General features: G+C 39.7%; 2 protein-coding genes across 8 annotated transcripts in view; one reads left to right on the forward strand and one right to left on the reverse strand.

The window, feature by feature from the left end:
* Positions 1-9,920, reverse strand: part of FARS2 (phenylalanyl-tRNA synthetase 2, mitochondrial) — a 377,875-nt gene extending 367,955 nt beyond the window's left edge. For 2 of the 3 annotated variants that reach the window (XM_075125392.1, XM_048839772.2), the window contains exons 1-2: positions 9,812-9,919; positions 7,393-7,486 (exon numbers count right to left, since the gene is read on the reverse strand). In XM_075125392.1, coding sequence (XP_074981493.1) covers positions 7,393-7,422 — 30 coding nt within the window. In that variant the 5' untranslated portion in view covers positions 7,423-7,486; positions 9,812-9,919. Of the gene's footprint in view, positions 1-7,392; positions 7,487-9,811 lie in introns of all 3 variants that reach the window. The other variant, XM_048839774.2, reaches the window with a different exon arrangement.
* LYRM4 (LYR motif containing 4) overlaps positions 9,647-19,909 on the forward strand; it is a 149,501-nt gene continuing 139,238 nt past the window's right edge. The window contains exon 1 of one of the 5 annotated variants that reach the window (XM_048839780.2): positions 9,647-10,168. In XM_048839780.2, the coding sequence (XP_048695737.1) occupies positions 10,083-10,168 (86 nt within the window). In that variant the 5' untranslated portion in view covers positions 9,647-10,082. The remainder of the gene's footprint in view (positions 10,169-19,909) is intronic. The other 4 variants (XM_048839781.2, XR_007355194.2, XR_007355195.2 and 1 more) reach the window with 4 other exon arrangements.

Consider the following 19,909-nt stretch of genomic DNA (forward strand, 5'->3'; position numbering starts at 1 on the left):
TCTTTATAACCATTTGGGGAACTGCAGTCTGTGACATGTTTAAGAATCAACTTCCACACACAGCCTGCAGGTTCAATCACCAGGGATTTTGAAATGAGAAGTGAGAACAATAAGACGACCAGGGTCAAATGAACAGAGGAGATAATAAGGAAAAAAAAGTAAATCACTTTAATAAGGAGAAGTCAGACCGTGTAAGACTTTAAACAGTATTCATTTAAAATCAATAAAAAATACTACACAGGGAGTCTAGAAAAAGAGATCAGAATAAGTACGTTTCCCTAACCTTAGTGCAAGTCTCAGTTCAACCAATGGATTTTTCCATTATTTATAGCTTGGATATTATAGTAATTGACTGAAAAAAAAATGCATGAATAAAATGTCTATACCACAGTGAAAGAGAGTTTAGATTTCACCGGCCTTCCTGAAAAAAGAACTGAATGGTGAAGGAAGAGAATAAACTATACTGCAAATATGAACAGCAAAAACATATAGAAATTCCCACCCAATCTTTCTTCACCAAGCAGCATCCTTCTCCCTGTTCATAATCCACTTCCTCCGTGATACCAAAGCTAATGTGTCAATGTAAGAAACAGGTAGCTTTTCATATTTAAAATAACTTTCGTATAGATTAGATATTTGAGCATTTCCTGATCACCTCCTATTTTGAGATCTGTATGTTGTATCTGTCCAGTGTAGATCATGACTCCACAAGGAAGGGACTCAGTCTTCTTTTATGTTTTTAATGACTCAGTGCTCTCTGACAGCCATTAATGAATTAAAATAAAAGTGAACGAATGCCAACATTTCTAGAAAGATATGCTTTACAATGAAAGTAAAAGAAAAAGCAATAAGCTATAAAGTATGGCGCTTAGAAACTTTAGTGATGGAAGCACTATAAATACCCTTCCAGACCCAACAAATAAAAAAAAAAAGATCAAAATTAAATACAAATTTTTTATTGTAAACATGGATTAAATTTTACAAAAAAATCTTGAATTGGTTATTTTCACTCTGCATCTGATTTTGTATGTTCTAAAAAACACAAACGGATCACAAGGCAGCATCTCCAAATGAGAGAAAAGGAAAATAAGTGTGCAAATCACTTGCATAAAATTGTAAGTTGTAGGTAAGAAAAATTCTAAGAAGCAAGGGGAAACAAACCGAGTATAATGCCAAACACTGATGTCAGGATAGATCTTGGAAGCATACTAGATCCCTTACGGTGAGATCTATTATACTGGGGAATATTCTTCTCAAGGGAAGGGAAGGTTATTTATGACTGGACAAAACACTGAAAAGTATAATATAGAAAACAGTTCTGAAATGATGCAGTGACAGACTAGAACACCTAAGAAGCCTAGTCCATTTCTGATTTCTATGATTAAGTTTGTCAACAAGTTTTCATTATGCCAAATGACCATCCAATGAAAACACCCTCACTTCCTGCAGGGTTTCTGTCCACAAAAAATATCTGAAACAATACCAGTATTAAGGTTAGTGGTATCTTTCAGGTTTGGTATAACTACTACAAAGTGAGCATTCTTAAGGATTACAAACATGATAATATATATCTTCTGACGTCCTGAATTCCAGTCTAATCCTTTTACCACAAAACCATCTATAGCACTTTTCATTCAAGGATTGCAAAGCACTTGACAGACATCAAGATCCAGTTAACTTCCTGCAGAAATGCCTGTGCCATGGGAAACCCTATTTTGGTGCAAGGTTTTAAGGGCCCAATCTTCAGCACATATTCATTTAGACGAGACAGTGAAGGTGGTTTCATGGCAGGGGAATGGGGCAGGGCCAGGCCATGGAAGCTAGGAGTTCAAGCCCCTACTCACAGCTTCCGATAGACAAATGCCACCATTTTGAAAGGGCTATAAAGCCTCATGCTTTAGGCTGTAATCCAATGTTTGAAGATTAGGTTTTAGGGAGGAGATTTTGAAATAGCTGGTTTCAAGGGAGGAGATTCTCCCACATTTGACTACTTTGGGATTTCTCGCATCTTCTTCTGAAGCTGGCCACTGTTGAAGCCAGTAAATAGAACAAGATGGACCACAAGTCTGACCCAGCACATTACAGAACAATAAAAAGAGCAACTCTTAACAGCTGATCATTTAAATGTCTTGATGGGTGACTTATTCTTTAGAGCTAGCATCTGACTAATTTTGTGTGTATTTTTGATTTGTCTGCTTTGAACATCATTCAAAGTTCAACATTACATACCAAAATAACACATACTATAATAACTTTTGAATTTAACAGCTTGCTAAACTATCTAGCTATTTAACAGATCTTCCCCTAAATGATCCAGGGTATCTCTGTTGATGGCACAGTCCTACAAAGTTGTTGTTTTCTCTCTCTTTTTCAATCCTTTTTGTATTCCCAAAAGCTTGAAATTTAATCAATACATTTTCTTGTTAAACCCAAACGAGGCAAGCAAGAAGTGTATTGATGCATGATCAGAATCCTGCAATAGGATTCATACAGAAATAGAACTTCTCCCTATGGGACCAGAGAGATGGAAGAGTTTTCTCTTGTTATTTCTTCTAATGTCAAAAGTTTAGGGTGGGATTTTCAGAAGTGCCTATGGAATTTAGGATCAAAACTACTTCTGACATTCAAAAGTGCTTGTGCTCCTAAGTCACTTAAGTGCTTCTGAAAGCCACCACCCCATTGTTCAGTTCTGTTTCTGTAGGCAATTACACGAATATAAAGAAATTACTAATTTTAGAAACAGAATTATTCAGAATACCCATTTGTTATGAGGAAATAATCCTACCCAGTGTGGGCAACAGAAAAACACTTTTTTAATTATAATCAACTATGATAATATTGGCTGAGAGCCAAATTCTGCCTTGATTTGCATTCCTAATTTTCAATGGGTGGTATAGAATCCAAACAAGGGCAGAACCTAACTCTGTGTGGCACTGTCTATCATTGCTATCAAGGAGCAAAAGTGATTAAGACGAAGGAGAATCAGAGCTGCAGCAGGAAGGAAAAGAGGTTATCCAGTTTTTAGAAGTTGAAAAATGGTAATTAAAAAAGATGATAATATCATGACAATCAATTATCACTCCAACCCCAAAAGAAAAATAACCAACATGAACAACAATAGAACAGGAAAGCACATGCTCTCTCAAAGCACTGAGTGCCATGTCATAAAGCTGAAATGATATACCAAAAAGAATAATTTAGGCAGCATATGACAAAGCTACAAATATGCCCCGGAGAATGTAACAGCTGCTCCATTTCACACAGTTCTGCAGTCTCTGCAGGTATTTTGTTCAAATTCATTTTTCTCCTACTACAGATTTAGAATATTATCAAGTACACCAGATGCTTATGTTATTACATCATTCTCAAATTGCTCATTTATCTTAAGATATAAGGCAAAAAGAGGGCCAGCCAGGTTTCCTTCTTCCAAACCTGAACACAAGCAGCAAAGACTGCTGTCTAAATAAAATATAACAATAAAACCCGACCAAGGTATCAACCAACAACATTCAGAAAATGTTGCCTAGGTTTGTTTATGCTAAGATTTTACGCACACCACTAAATTCTCCCTCATATTTGCACAGCAACATGTAAGTAAGCAAAAGCACAGTTTACACAAACACACAAGTGGACCAGTCCCGGTCCCATTTAAATCTGTGATCTGAGTAAGATAATTATCAGGGCCCACATGCTGAAGACAAGCAGCACTTATTTTTGTGCAATACATGGCTTCCAAGAAAAGCAAAAGCAAAACAAATCTATAAAATTAATCACTCTATCCAACAAAACCATCAACTTAAAAAAGAAAACTTGTCTGAATCTTGTTCCTACTGCTTGATTCAAGCAATCTGCAATTACTATAACCAAAATAAAAGGGAGGAAATCGCCTTTTTTAGTTCACTTTTGCAGTTGACTGCACTTTGTGTATCACTTTCTTCTGATTTGTCTTTTGTTTGTTTTACATATACGTGTGGCTTTCATACTGACACAGGAGAATGAAAAATGTTTTAAAAATAGGGCATGTGGTTGTAAAACCACAAAAATTACCAGTTGGACTCAGGAGCATGGGTAGTACCTGAATTTTTTTTAAATAATTTATTTAATGACTAGATTAGATTTCAAACTGACAGCATTCCTGTAAACAAGGTTTGCTTTAATATATTTTGCCTTCTTCCTCATAATTCTTTCATATTTTGGAGATCAATAAGAGAGCAATAGAACCTCTAGTTCAATGGTGCCCAAACTTTTCCTGTCACACCCCCTCTTACCCATAATGGAATCTGTCCACACCCTCCCCGCCTTTACTGCACAGTTGGCTCAGCAGAGGAGCTTGGGCTGAAAGCAGAGCTGGAGGGAGAACTGAGGATGGAGGAAGAACTGGGGCTAGAGGCGGAGCTGGCCTGGGGGTGGAGAAGGAATGAGAGAGGAGCTGGAGGAAAGGGAGCAGAGGGTGGAGTGGAGCTGCAGCAGGGGCTGAGCTAGGGCTGGAGCCGGGCTAGGTGATATTCCCTCCTTCCATCCCGTGGGGGCTGACTTGGGTCCCGCCGTGCGTCCCCCACAACATTCCTCTGTACTCCCCTAGGGGGGCACACCCCACAGCTTAGTGACCAATGCTCTAGTTCCAATGACTGAAAGGAAACTAAATTGAGAACGAGTCATCACTGCACTAGTCTGTAAATCTACTTTTACTTATCTAACCTTTTCCAAGCCTTCCAAACTAGATTTTACTGGCTAAATGAAGATTGCAGATTTTTTAAAGATCTCTTAAATATATGAATGAAGAAACAAAAAGTGTGGTTGTCTCAGAATTTTAGGAAGAATGTTATAAAGAATCTGCAAATAAAAATGGAAAATTCCATTTTAATATGTGTTTAGCATACCTGTTGCCCAGACCAAGAGAAGTATACAGCACAAAAACAATAAAAACCCTTCATTTCTTCTGTTCGTATTCCCTTAATTCACACAGCCAGCCTACAATGCTTCATTCTGTGACCTATAGCTACCAAGGAAACCCCAAGGAGTATGGTGCTGGCCATGAAAGTTCAGTTAATTGCATTTCTGTAGAACAATTTAAAGTTTCTTAGAACAATTTTAATTTTGTTTTTAACATAGAAGAATGTTTGAGAAGGTGCTATATGTAATTAAACAAAAGTGAACTGTATTTTAAATTGCTTGTATGCTTTTCACAAGACCCAAAGGATAGCCAAAAGAAAACAACTTGTGTGTGTGCAGTGTATAAATATAGACAGAGAGAGGTTATTCTACAGTCAATATTGCGTTATTTATCTGTATTATTTACACACAAAGCATTATTTTATAAACACACTATAAACTGGGTCAGAAATGTAGCTGATGGAATTAAGAAAACTCAAGCACAGGTGCAAATTAAATATCAGTTTAATCAGTGAAAATGGTGCACCACAAACACACCTTTTCTGAAGACAAACTAATTCACTATTTAAATAGCATGTGATAGACCGACCGTAATGTTAGAAACACTGCTATACCAAATAATACATATTGGTGATATTATATTAAAAAAAATCAATCAGATACTGGTGTGATATAAACGACATGCGCTAGTCGTGACAAAACTACCAGCAGAGCTGGAAGTTGGAGCCATTCTATTTGAAGGTCTGGAAAAATCTGGATGCTTACAGTGCAGACGAGAGAAAAGTGGAGGCTGATGGTGCGGCTGTGGTGAAGGAGCAATAACCCACAGAGCAGAGGAGGGTAAATCTAGGACTTATTAAATAAACAAGGAGAACCTAGTAACTGAATTATAACCTCATAATTCACAGTTAACTGTTTATTCCATGAGCAATACACTTTAGAGGAGCCGTGTGCGCGCAGACAACAGGTAACATGTACCCTTTGTCAGAGCCAATTCCAACAAAGCTGGGACCTCTTGCAAAATCTTGGGCCCACAACTTCAAGACTAAATGCAGATGACCTCTCTCCACCTATTAAACTCCCATGTAAACTCAGTCTCAGGAGAGGGTGTATGTGCTTGCAGAAAGAATAAGGAAAATGGTGGATGGAAGTTTCCTGTTAAACAGAAAGAGACAGAGGAAAACCTTTGCTACACTTCCCAGGGACATTTTTCCCAAGAGTCCTTGTGCTATCACCCTGCCTCAACGCTCTCAAACAGCACAAAGCAAATCATACTCAACACCACGTGACACCAGACCACAAGCAGGAATCATCACATTATCATAATTTAATAGATTTATGGAGGCTAAAGCCAGAAGGGATCATCCAATCATCTAATCTGACCTTCTGCACATCACAGGCCATTACATTTCACCCAACTATCCCCATATTAAGCCCAAAGAATGCATAGATTTCAAGGCCTGAAGGGACCATTGTGATCATGTAGTCTGACCTCCTGTACCACACAGGTCATAGAACTTTCCCAAAATAATTCCTAGAACATACCTTTTAGAAAAACATCCCATCGTGATTTAAAAACTGTTTGTGACAGAGAATCCACCAGGACCCATGGTAAATTTCCCAATGGTTAATTATTCTCACTGCCAAAAATTTACACCTTATTTTCAGTCTGAAGTTGTCTAGTTTCAACTTCCAGCCATTGGATCATGTTATATCTTTCTCTGCTAGACTGAAGAGCCCATTATTAATTATTTGTTCCCTATGTAGATACTTATAGATTGTAATTAAGTTATTCCCTAACATTTTCTTAGTTAAGCTAAATAGATTGAGCTCTTTGGCATAAAGGCATGTTTTCTAACCCTTTAATATTCTTGTGGTTTTTCTCTGAATCCTCTCCAATTTATCAATACCCTTGAATTGTGGGGACCAGAACTGGACACAGTATTCCAGCAGGGGTCACACCATGCCAAATATAGCAGTAAAATAACCTCTCTACTCCTATTCAAGAATTCCCTGGTTTATCCATCCCAGGATGTGTAACTTTAGTTAGACAAAAGCATTTCAGTCCTCATGAAACTAAACTGTGTGCGATAAACGGAGAACAGGAGAGACCAAGGTGCTAGCAATGCCCAAAGGGCCCTGCAATAATAGCGCATTGATTAGGCGAGATATGACTAAATATGCCCATAATCCACGGTGTTTCCACAATGTGGAGCATTCCTGTGACTGTAGGTTTGGCAACGTTGTCTGAATCAGCCATAGGCCTTTATGATTGAAATTATCTGAACTGTGGAAGCAGTTCAAAGAAGTAAAAGTAGTATTGGACTGATATTAGTTATTGACTCCTGGATCATCCTGCCCCTCTCCTACCATGCAACCTTTCAACTGCCCAACCTCTCCCTCTGGCATTGCCTTCTCAACTTTCACTTCAATAATCCCTTCCTCTCCCCAACTTCAACCCAAAGAGCCCCTTAACAGTTTGTAATACAAAGAACTAACCTGACTTCTGGCTGCCAATACTCTGTCCATGTGGTTTGAATGTTACACCCTTTCCGCTGTCCTTCTTATGGGTTTATCTTTCAAGGACTCGAGTCTGCAACCATTTAAGAACAAAAGAAATTTTATGCATGACAGCAGTCCTATTAAATTCAACAGGGTTACTTATTTGCATAAAGTTACTCTGGTGTGCAAGTGTTTGCAACATTGGAGCCTTAGGACAGTGGTTCTCCACCAGAGGCATACAGACCCCTGGGGGTACGCAGAGGTCTTCCAGGGGATACATCAATTCATCTAGATATTTGCCTAGTTTTACAACAGGATACATAAAAAGCACTAGTGAAGTCAGTACAGACTAAAATTTCACACAGACAATGACTTGTTTATACTGCTCTATATACTATGCACTGAAATGTGAGTACAATATTTATATTTCAATTGATTTATTTTATAATTATATGGTAAAAATGAAAAAGTAAGCAATTTTTCAGTAATAGGGTACTGTGACACTTTTCAGAGTAACAGCTGTGTTAGTCTGTATTCGCAAAAAGAAAAGGAGTACTTGTGGCACCTTAGAGACTAACCAATTTATTTGAGCACTTCATCCAATGAAGTGAGCTGTAGCTCACAAAAGCGTATGCTCAAATAAATTGGTTAGTCTCTAAGGTGCCACAAGTACTCCTTTTCTTTTTGTGACACTTTTGTATTTTTATGTTTGATTTTGTAATCAAGTAGTTTTTAAGTGGGGTGAAACTTGGGAGGTACACAAGGCAAATCTGATTTCTGAAAGAGGTACAGTAATCTGAAAAGGCTGAGCCACTGCCTTAGGACATGTGTTTAACTTTAACAATTCTAAAAGTCTAATTAGGTTCAACTTTCCAAATGCAGGATACCGTGTTTTGGTTAAGAAGTACCCTTCAAATATGTGACAGAGAAGTCTATCACAAGCCATTTAAAGACACTGATTCTGCATGGAGAACCAAAGAGACACTCTTGTTGAGGTCAGTGGCAAAGGTGTTGGAACAATTTCTACAGTGGAGGTGCTGAGAGCCATGGATCCAAACTGTAAACCCTGTATATGATGGAAACCACTTCAAGCCAGGGGGTGCGGTAGCACCCCAGCACTCCTTGTTTCAAGACCTAGGGTCAGTGGAGTGTCCGGCGGGCACAGGGGTCAACCTGTATGGTTCTCAATGCACGATTGTGATCTAAGTGAGGAAACTTTCAAATAATTATGAGTAAGGATTCAGTCCTGCAAACATTTACACATATGTATAAATGTTTTCAAGATTTCCCCAGTCCTGCAATCAGGTTTGCAATCAGACCCTTGCTGAACCAAATTTAAAGCTGGTTTAATTTTTCAGGAAAATTTCCTCACTATTGACAAGGCCTGTGGGCTTGACTGTGGTCTCCCACCAGTACAAATCAAGAGTAGTTTCACGGAAGTTACAGGAGAATAAATCTGATGTGCATTAGTAAATAAGCAAGAAAAGCACAAAAATAGGGTGTTTTAGGAGCTTCAAAGATGTGCAGGGGAAAGTTTCTCTTTTCAATATTTTGTTTGCAGGATTAATAATGTGCATGGGACAGAGTGCTCTGATTTCTAATGACCTAGCAAACACCGTGTAACATTTCCTTACGAGAAACAGGAAGTGAACATCTACAATGAAGATTGTAGAGCTGATTGAAAAATTGAAAAGATTTTGTGGGATACTTTGAAAGCTTCCATTTTGCAGGGACCAGTTTTCCATGAAACTTTGAGACTTTCTAAATACATATTTTTAGCAAAAATCTTGTTGGCTAAACTGAACTTTTAGCAATGAAAATGTTAGGCAGCACCTTGAAACACAATTTTGATAGAAGTTATGATTTATAAATGGATAAAAACATTGTGTTGCCTGAAAAAAATAACAAAGAGGTGACCAGTTTTTCCTGAGCAGGTCCACACGGGGAGAATACATTCACTATTCATCAGAACACTTTTCACTTAACACAAGTATCGGAGGGGTAGCCGCGTTAGTCTGTATCCACAAAAACAACACAGCTTCTACCCGCTTTCACCTTCTGGGAGCAGAGTTAAGGGTCTTTGTTCTGAGGACTTCACTGTACAACCTGGGCCCGATACTCTCTGTGTCCTTAAATACATCAAACAGGAACACAGTAATAATTCATAACGAGGGGGTGGGGGGAAGGTTGGGGGATGTCTCAGGCCCAGAACAGCCCCTCGGGGGAGGCTGTGAACGTCCATCCCCGTGGCCGGGAGGCTGCCCGCTAGAGGCAGCACTGCACACAGGGGAACCACGCGGCGGCAGCGACCCTAGGAAGCGCCTCTGGCCCTGCAGCGTCTGGGCCCCCCCCGCGCCCCGCCGGGGACCGTGTCCCCAGGTGGGGCCCCGCTGGGACCCTCCCAGCCGCCACTCACCGTCCCCCTCAGCTCTCTCGCCCCGCGGGCTCGCCGCTGTAGCTGCCCGAGCCCCGCCTGACACGCCGCGAGCGGAGGCCGCCGGCTGAGACCGAGGCGCAGGGTGCCGACCGGCAGAGCTGGAGCCGAGCAGGGGGCGGCCCCGGTTCCCGCCCCGCCCCGGGGTCCCCGCGCCCCAGCCCGGGGCTGAGGCGGCCGCACTGAGCTCAGGCTCCTGCGCGGGCGGGAGGGAGAAGGGGCCTTCGAGCGAGGACCCACCTGCGCCAGCAACATGGCGGCGTCCAACCGGACCCAGGTGCTGCGGCTGTACCGGGCCCTGCTGCGGGCGAGCCAGCGCTTCACCGCCTACGGTTACAGGTGGGGCACGGCCAGGGGAGACACGTGCCCGGGAACCTGCTGAGGGGTGGGGGAGGCTGGGGTCCCCCCAGGTCCCTGCGCTTTGGAGGGGCGGGAGGGGGGCCTAGGTTCTGTCCCCCACCCCCCGGCTCTGTGTTCTCTGGCGCGGGGCGCAGCTCAGGTTCCAGGCCCCTTTGAGGGGGGGGCGGCGGCTACAGGCCCGTTCCCCCTTCTCCCCTCCTCCCCCCCATGCGTTCTCCTGGGATGGAGGTACAGGCCAGGTTCTCTTCCTCGGGCCTCCTGCATGAGGGTGGGAGAGACAAACCAGTTTCTCCTGTAGGCCCACTTAACGTCCCTGGGTGTGGGCACCACAACCGGGTTCCGAACTCAACAGCTCTTCCTCCAGGGGGAGCCTCAGCCTGGCACTGGGTGGGAGCCGAGCCCAGGTTCTCTAACGCCCAACTGAGCCCCCTGTATTCCACAGGGGAAGGGCACCCAGATTGGGTTCCATCCTTTGAGCCATTTTTTTCTGGACGTGTGGCCGTCTCTTCCCCCCATTGTATGGGGTTTATGGGACGGCGGCATGCCAGACCCTGGCCTTCCACCAAGAGGACATGTCTAGGTTACTAGGGAACAACTGGCTAGCTCTGTGCCTGATATTACTTCTAGCTACCTAGTCCACTTGCTGATCGCAATGATGATAGAAAGTTAATTGGAGGAGTTCCTTTATTTTAGATAAGACTTTCAGTTCTGGTCCTTCTTACTTTCATGTACCACCCTCACGTTAACCATTTTAAAACGTAGAAATTATGATAAGATGTGCACTTATATTGGATTCTTGCTAGTTTTCACGTAGAGATGCAGTCTTTCCCTTTCTTCAGTGAAATGTCTTGGTTTTGATTAGTCTGTCTCTAAATACAGTAAAATGGGAAATATTGTCTACAAACAATTTTTGCTATATTTATGAATTTGAAAACACTAAAAACAATGGCAGCTTCTCGCAATACGCAAACAGTAGCACTTGCCTGCAGACCATCTGGAAGCAAGAAAACAATTCTACCTGTTGGGTTGTTTTTTTTATAAGACACCCATCAATGAAGTATATGAGCACGAAACTAAAATGAGACGCTGGTAGTCTCTTCTGTTTCTAAGATAAACAGTTCTACAGCATCTTTAGGACTCACATAATATGGTATTGTGGTATCTTAGCACAAATTCCATAAGGAATTACATTTATTCTGAAGGACAAAATCCTAAAAGTTAAACTCACTGTTTCATGGATTTAGTGAGAGGATTTTTTAATACTATTGCTTATGAGTCTATGCATTGAGTGTGAATCGTCTGCTACCGTTTCCCTATTTTACAATCTTACATTTTTTCCAGAAATGTTTACATTTAGAGTCCGACATGGAGTTGAATATTTTTGTATTGCTTCTGTCTTGCCTATTTATGAATGGCAATGTACATGTTTTCATAAACATATTCTGAACTTGGTCTCCCGATACCACAGTTCCTTCTTCCAATCCAAAAGTTATTTTGTTGCCATCACTGTGAAGGGTAATGTTAGTTTTAGAGTTACTGATCTCACTACTGATAGGCTTTAGAATAATAATGCACAGGATCATCTCCAGAGTCTGGCAGTAAAAATTATGGAATGCTCTGAAGCCCAGATGTGTGGGCCATGTTTTAATAGCAGGAGAGAATTTAGTAGATAGTAAGTAATTTCATGTCTGGTAGTCTGCATGCATATGACCTAAAGAATAAAGTGTGATTTAAGACGGTAGGAAAAGAATCAGAAGGTGGAAGGTGATGTTGAGGTGTCTAATAGCTATATGCTTGGTAGGAAGCATCTATGGTTTTTTATTTGGTAAATAACTTGTTGCATAGGTGTGTTTTTCTTGGGTTTTTAAGTAAAAAATAAAAATCAATATTACAAATGTCTCAGCAGACACTTGCAACAAGTGTAAAATATAGTTTTTGATTTTATTTCAAATTTGGATAAATTCAAGATCTGGAGAATCGGGGCTTACCTGTAGAAGAACAGGAAAACATTGTGAAGAACTAAAAATGTTTTAATTAACATAAAGATCTTCTAAAAGGAAAACATTGTGCTTCCTGCTTTCCCCCAAAAGTCTGGTCCTGTATAGAAGGTGCCAGATAGGCCAAAAATGAAGGAGTGAGGGTTAAATTGCTGCACTCTGAGACCGTTTGCAGGCAAAAGACCAAAGTAAAAAGAGAGTAGTCCAAAGAAGCTGCTTACAGATTTTGAGGCCTTGCACCCCAAAATTCAGAAGGATCAGAGGGAAATGAAAGAGGAACTTGTTCATAGTTTATTACATTAAACTTGAAGTGGGTGTCCGTTTACTTTGTAAACATTTGCAGAAATTATCAGCTGATATCATTTATTATTTTTATATTGCAAATTATGTACTGGGCTCCCTACAGATTTACATACTTTAAAAATTAATCTTGCTGAGGGACTTTCTTGTACATGCAAAAAATAAAATAAAAGACTACACCTTTCCTGCCCAAGGGGGGAAATGAGGGAAGGAAGTAGTCTTTGGTGGGGAATATGAGAGTAGATAAAGATTTACTGTGACCCCCAAATTGTGAAAAACAAATAATAAACAGCCTTCCACATGCACTTAGTCAAGGAGGCTATAAGATTCTGCCAGCTAAGACATAGAATTGGGTGGTGTTAATAAATTGATCATACTGATTATGATAGTCTTAAAAAATTCTTCTGTACTCTCTCAAATAAAAAAAGCAAAATTATTAGTTTTCATGCTATAGAAAAATGTTTTTATGAGAGAAAATTGTTGTTGTAGCAGCATGCTGTTTGAATGTTGTTTAAATCAATAATCTACCTCTGGTTGAATGTTCTGAAATTTATGATTCTGCTTCAAGCAAACTTCCAGTTGTTTTGGTTATTTTTGTGTTGGTTTGTTTTATGAAACATTATTAAGTTGTCACATTTTGCATCTATTTTAATATCCCCATTCCTCCTCCTTTCTTTGCGCTTCCAGCCCATTCTCCTGGTGTTTGTGTTCTCCCTTTGCTCCTATCTGTAGTATCAGTGTCTGACACGTTTGCATGTTTTAGTAAAAAGTAATTGCTTTCTCCCCTGTTGGCTAGATACAAGTGCTCCAGACCTTGGTTTTATTCTGTTTTGTAACATAGTTTGATACAGACTAAAACTGATCATGCAAAAACAGAATGCCACAAGCTATCTCTTGATCCATTGTTTATATGTAGTAAATCTTTCTGACCCTACATGAATAATGGGGATAAATTAAGTATCTAGAATCAGTCAATTATATCTTCTCTGCTACCCTGAAACTTGAAATATAATTCAAGGTAAATTGAAAAACTGGGATTTAGATTAAACAAGGATGTGAGAGGAAAGAGAGAAAATCATTCTCCCGCTGGTGAAAATCTTGGTTTTCTCCATTCTGTGGATCAGCCTTCTCAATCAGTTTACCAAAATTTGATCTGCTAGTCTTTGAGTTTTATATTTTTTAAAAAGGATGATTTTATAACATCAAGAGATTAAATTGAGACAGTGTTTATGGGCTTCCTCTGACCTAGGTGTTCTCTAGGTTTCTGTTACATGGGAGGTTAGTGAAGTTAAGCTCTCCAGGCTCTACTCCTGGTTCTTCCACTGATTCCAGTTTGGGCAAATTACTTAATTGTCTGTACCTCAATTTACCCATTTCTAAAGGTGATATAGTCACCTACTTCACCAGGATGTTGCGAGACTTGTATTTGGAAAGTGGAATTTGTCATTCAGCGTTCTCCTGTGTAAGTTTTGATTGGTGAGTGCCAGATCTCCTGTGAATAAGACTGATGTTCTTGAGTCTTGATTCATAGAATGTTGCTTGTATCTAGTGTATCATTGGGTCCCGTTTCCATGGTGACATCAATCCTATGTTGAAACAGCTGGTACCAGCACAGTATGTCCATGATCCATCAACTTGTGCAGAAAAAAGTGCTGAGAAATTAATGACATTTTTATCCTGCTTTCAGTCCAGTAGACAACAATGGACACTAATTTATTTGAGCAGTTGGCCATTTTTAGTGCCTCAAAGGCCTAATGCAAATTCTGGTGGTGCATAGAGCTGTTAGTGTACCTGTTCTCATCTTTGGATTTAGGCTTTGGATATTTGGGCCATCCCTAATAGTGGCCTGGCCATTAATTTGTGTGTGTCAGTGCACAAGTTCATGAATCTAATGAAAGAGTGAGCCAGTTTCTTTTCATGCATCAGCAGAACTGTAAGCCATAATAAAGACTAGAATATCTTTATTCCTGGTTATAGATAGGGCCCTACCAAATTCACAGTCCATTTTGGTCAATTTCACAGTCACAAGATTTAAAAAATAATAAATTTCATGATTTCAGCTATTTAAATCTGAAATTTCAAGGTGGTGTAATTGTAGGGGTCCTGACCCTTAAAGGAGTTGGGCTATGTGACCGGAGTCCCAGTGGGGGACAGCTGAGGTCACTCAATTAGGGTGAACTGCAAAGAATGGGGCAGATAATCCCCAAAGTTGGTGAATATTTTAAATAGATTAGATTTTCCAAGCCAGCATAAAACAGCTTCTTTATTACCTCACTGGTTGCCTGGAAGCCAACAGCACAGTTTCCTTGAAGTAACCCAGCGTCAGGCCTCCATCCAGGTACCCAAGTCAAATATGATGAAGATTTCTGAAAATCTTACTTCATCATATAAAATAAAAGATTCTACCAATCCCAGAGGATCGGACACATTACCTCCCAGGTTAATGAATCTTCCAGATCTTACCCAAATACATGTATACAGCCAATTCTTATTAACTAAACTACAATGTATTAAAAAACAAAAGAGAGAGAGAATATGGGTAAAAGATCAGCATACATATAGATGTGAGTTCAATTCTTGAGGTTCAGATTCACAGCAGAGATGGTGAGCTTTGTAGTTGCAACGAGTTCTTTCAGAAATAGTCCATAGATTATAGTCCAATGTTTATATTTCAGGGTGGTCCAGTCAGTATTGGGATCTCAGTCATTGTGGCTTAGGCTTCCCCTGCATAAAACCTCAAGCAGATCTGAGATAAAAAGGCTCAAGACCCAAGGATCTTTTATACAATTTCAGGTCTTCCTTGACAAGTTGTAGTACCTCGGGCAACAATAGGTAATCAGGGCATCTTTGAAGTGGATCCATCACCGGTACTTAGCTATACCAATTAACATAAGACAAATGCCTGTTCCTCCACCATTCACTGGTGATTTGCTATACATTTCAAAGAGAGATGAATACAGAGATATCCCATGTTAACAATCCATTTAAATACTAGGATATTCTTTTGATCTCTGAATTATCAGAATACAGCATAGAAGGGGACTGTTGATTACATTGTTGAGCATTACCCATACATATGTAAATACACAAAAGCACAAACATTATCTCCCCACATATCTTTAAGGGTTGAATCTGAGTAATTTTATTTTGCAGGATGTTTAATCCTTTCTGGCCATGCGTCACAGGGGGGTCGCAAGGCTATTGTAGGAGGGATGCAGTACTGCTACTCTTATTTCTGCGCTGCTGCCGGCACTGCCTGGAGAGCAGCGGTTGCTGGTTGGGAGCCCAGCTCTGAAGGCAGAGCCGCTGCCAGCAACAGCACAGAAGTAAGGATGGCCTGGTATGCTATTGCCACCCTTACTTCTGCGCTGCTACCTGCAGAGCTGGGCCCTCAGTCAGCAACCGCCACTGTCCAGCCACCCAGCTCTGAAGGCAGCAGTGCAGAAGTAGGGGTGGCATGATATGGTATTGCCACTCTTACTTCTGTGTTGCTGTTGGTGGGTGCTGGCTTCAGAGCTATGGCGCCTGGCTAACAGCCACCACTCTCCAGCTGCCCAGGTCTGAAGGCAGCAGAAAAATAAGGGTGGCAATACTGCCACCCCCCTAAAATAATCTTTGTGACCCCCCTGCAACTCCCTTTTGGGTCAGGAGAAACACTGGTCTCCTCCATGAAATCTGTATGGTATAGGGTAAAAGCATACAAAAGACCAGATTTCATGGGGGGGAGACCAGATTTCATGGTTCATGATGCGTTTTTCATGGCCATGGATTTGGTAGGGCTCTAGTTATATAGATGTTTGCAGTGTTGTAGTTGCATTCGTCCCAGAATATTAGAGACACAAGGTGGATGAGGTAATCTTTATTGGACCAACTTCTGTTGGTGAAAGAGACAAGCTTCTAAGCTACACAGAGCTGAAGCTTATTTCCTAGTCCTAGACCTCCTCACTCCCTGCATATCAATTCAACTCTAATAATTACTTTCCTAGCAACTTGGCAATACATTTCTGTCATAAAAGTTTAAATTATTCCCCTAGATAAACTTCAAACTATAGCTTTCAGTGGAAAAAAATGTGAGACAAAAAACCAAAACCTGAATCATCTAAGCAGCTGAAGGGGGAGACTGAAGGCCACCGCAAAATCTAGTCCAGGATATCACAGCACTGAAAGAATTCCTCAGAGACCAACTGGATTCAATCTCAGAAGATATTTATGGCATCTCTAAAGATGTCTGTGACATAGAATCCTGAATAGCTCACTTGGAAAATGAGCTACCAAAGACTGCCATTGAAATCAGGGAAATTAAAGAAGAAACTGTGTCCTTAATTCTTAGACTACACCACCTGGAAGAAAAACAGAATGACCTAGAAAACAGATCTCGAAGAAACAGCTTTTGCCCCTTGGGTATTGTTGAGGGTCTAGAGGGGAAGAATGTTATCAGCTTTCTTTCAGAAGCTGCTCCCTGACATACTTAAATTGGACCCCTAGCTGCCCCCACTAGATATTGAAAAGGCTCATTGAATGCCTGGTACTAGAAGGCAGGAGTCTGGCAAGCCCAGACCTTTCTTCAAGCTGCTGAAGTTTAATGATAAAGTAATGTTAATGAATGCTGCCAGAAAAGCTGAAACCCTGATCTACAAAGACCACAACATTTCTTTTTTCTGACTTCTCAGCTGAGCTTAACAAAAGGAAGGCTGCGTTCAGTGGCATAAAGCAAATCCTTCAGATACAGCATCAAGTACCCATCCACTTTCACTATGGATTTAGCAGGCGCCACAAGATTTTTGCAAAACCCCCTCGGAAGCTTGGCAGACATTTCAAAGACAGATTAGATTTGACCAAAAATAGCAGTCTCTTTTTTTCATCATGAAAAGCATACCTCAACAAGTTTAAAAATCAGTTTTTCCTATGCATCCTTGTAGATAACGGTATTATTCACTTATATAATCTTTCAGCTCCTAGCAGATAACCAGCTAGATTGAACTCTTCCGTTGATCTCCTTTGGAACTGAGCAATACAATAACAACAACTGTATAGTACTGCAATGCATAGAGTAACAGTTTAATTCTAAGATGGGGTGTATAGCACCATCCACTGCCTGAAGTATTAGCTGCACTAACCATCACAACTTGCATGGATAGACAGGGTCTCTTCACTAGCTCTATCTCTGATAGATTGTGTTTTGGTGACCACAGGTCGCATGGAAGTCAACATTCCTGATTTGTAGACTGTAACCTAAACCTTAAATTGCACTAGTTTTTATTCAATTTGTCCAGGGCATTTGAAATACTATGAATATGATTTTATATTGTATTTTTCATATTCAGATTTTTTACTAATTTATATTTGATTTAACAAATCAATTGTAAACTTACACATGATGAGTCTGTATGTATTTGCATATACTTATGTGCAAGTGTACATAAAATCTTCTGTACTTAGAATACATTATACATCTTCTAGGATACCTAATGGTATTTACAGGGTAATATTTGAGTTAAAATATATTTGTATTTCGAGATGTTTAGACTATTATTAAATAATATAGGGAGAGAAGAAGCAAATGGAACTGAAGACATCAAGGATCTGAACATGTCCACACTGGCTTGTTAATTTTTGGTATGTTCTGTTGCAAATATACTTCGGAAGACATATGAAATTTAACTGTAGAACTTTTTGTATACCTGACACTCTTAGAGGCTCAATTAAAGGCATAAAATCATTCAAAACTAACCAGTATCTCATATTTATAAATACAGACCATATCCTAGAGATGTGGTTTTACATATTTCCACATTGATATTTATCTTAAGGTTGTATATCTTAATGTATCTTTTTAAAACTGTGCCATGAATGTTTTTAGTGTGTGCTCCTGGAAGGTGAGGGAATTTAACCTTCCAAAAGAATTAAAATCCTGAGACACCTCAGATTAAAAAAAAAAAAGTACCAAGTTGCTTTATTGCAGGAAGCTCATTTAGCACAAATAGATGTCAGTAGAATCAAGACGTGGGCGGGTGTTGAGTTTCATTCCTCATTGAATTCAAAGAGCAGAGACGTATCCATCTTAATTCATTAAAGTATAAATTTTCAGTGCATACAGTCTTGGTTTGATCCTGAAGGAAGATGTGTCTTCCTGAAGGCTGTTTCAACTCAAGAGTTAATTCTAGGACACATGTATAATCGAAGTGGAGGTAATTCTGAATTTTTCAATACATTGCAGACATTCTTTCTAATAAAAAAAAGACATTCCTCTAATATTGGGAGGTGGTTGGATTTATCCAGCTGTCTATCTAGAATAGTATTCCAATTATATGATACCCAGTTCTCAAAACACAATAGGCCAACCTTCATGATTCATGAATGAACTTGATTTAAAAAGATACGGAAATCGAGACACCCCAAAGAGCATGACTATTTATCTTACTCCAGAATTGACTTTTTTCTTGTGTCTTCAGAACTGATTTTAGCATGCCCAGAAGCAGCTATTGATGATATATTAATTTCAGATCATGCATCAATTATGCTTAACATAGATGCAGGTTACATATCATTGAAGTCTTCCAGATGGAAGCTGAACACGCTGCTATTAAAAAATGCAACGTTTTGTTCCACAGTTGATTCAGTCATCTCTAACTTCATACAAGAAAATAAGCACTGAGTTACCTGAGATACCATCTTTTGGGAAGCTATGAAAGTTACTTTAAAGGATGAATATAAAATATGTCTCCCTAAAGAAGAAAGAAAGAAAGAGACTCAAATTACTAGAATCTCTGGATAAGGAAATAAATGAGTTGCAGAGAAAGCATAAGACTGACCCAAATAATGAAAACCTCCTACATTCTCTAATCAACACAGAATATAAATATAATGAATGCTTATCCAGCCAAGTCGAATTTATACTCAACAGGATCAGTCAAAGATATTATGAATGGGAGATAAAGCAGGTAAACTACTTGCCAGAAGACTTAACATGGAACTAGCCAACAAGAATATTTCCTTCTTATTACATGAAGACAGGAATGCAATCATTGAACCAATAAATGTAAATAATTTAAGCAGTTCTATCAAGCTTTATATAAATCAGACAACCAATTTGACTCTAATAAATGTGATCATTTTGTTGAAGGCCTACCTTTTATTACCCTAACTTCAGAACAAGTGTTGTTTATGGACAAAGCTAGCACAACACAAGATAAAACAGTCTGTTAAAAAATATATGAATTCCAGCCAGGCTCCTAGGATGGATGGCTTTCCAGCAGATTTCTACAAAACTTTTGTAATCGGCTATCTTCTGTTCTTTCAAAGGTGTTCACTGAAACATTCCAAAAATGATCTATTTCTCATGAGATGAGAACTGCTTTAATTACTTTATTATTAAAGAAGAACAAAGATGGTTGCAACTGTGGCGACTTCTGCCCCATATTTC

Source organism: Caretta caretta, chromosome 2, assembly GCF_965140235.1.
Source record: "Caretta caretta isolate rCarCar2 chromosome 2, rCarCar1.hap1, whole genome shotgun sequence".
In the NCBI taxonomy this organism is placed as follows: domain Eukaryota; kingdom Metazoa; phylum Chordata; order Testudines; family Cheloniidae; genus Caretta; species Caretta caretta.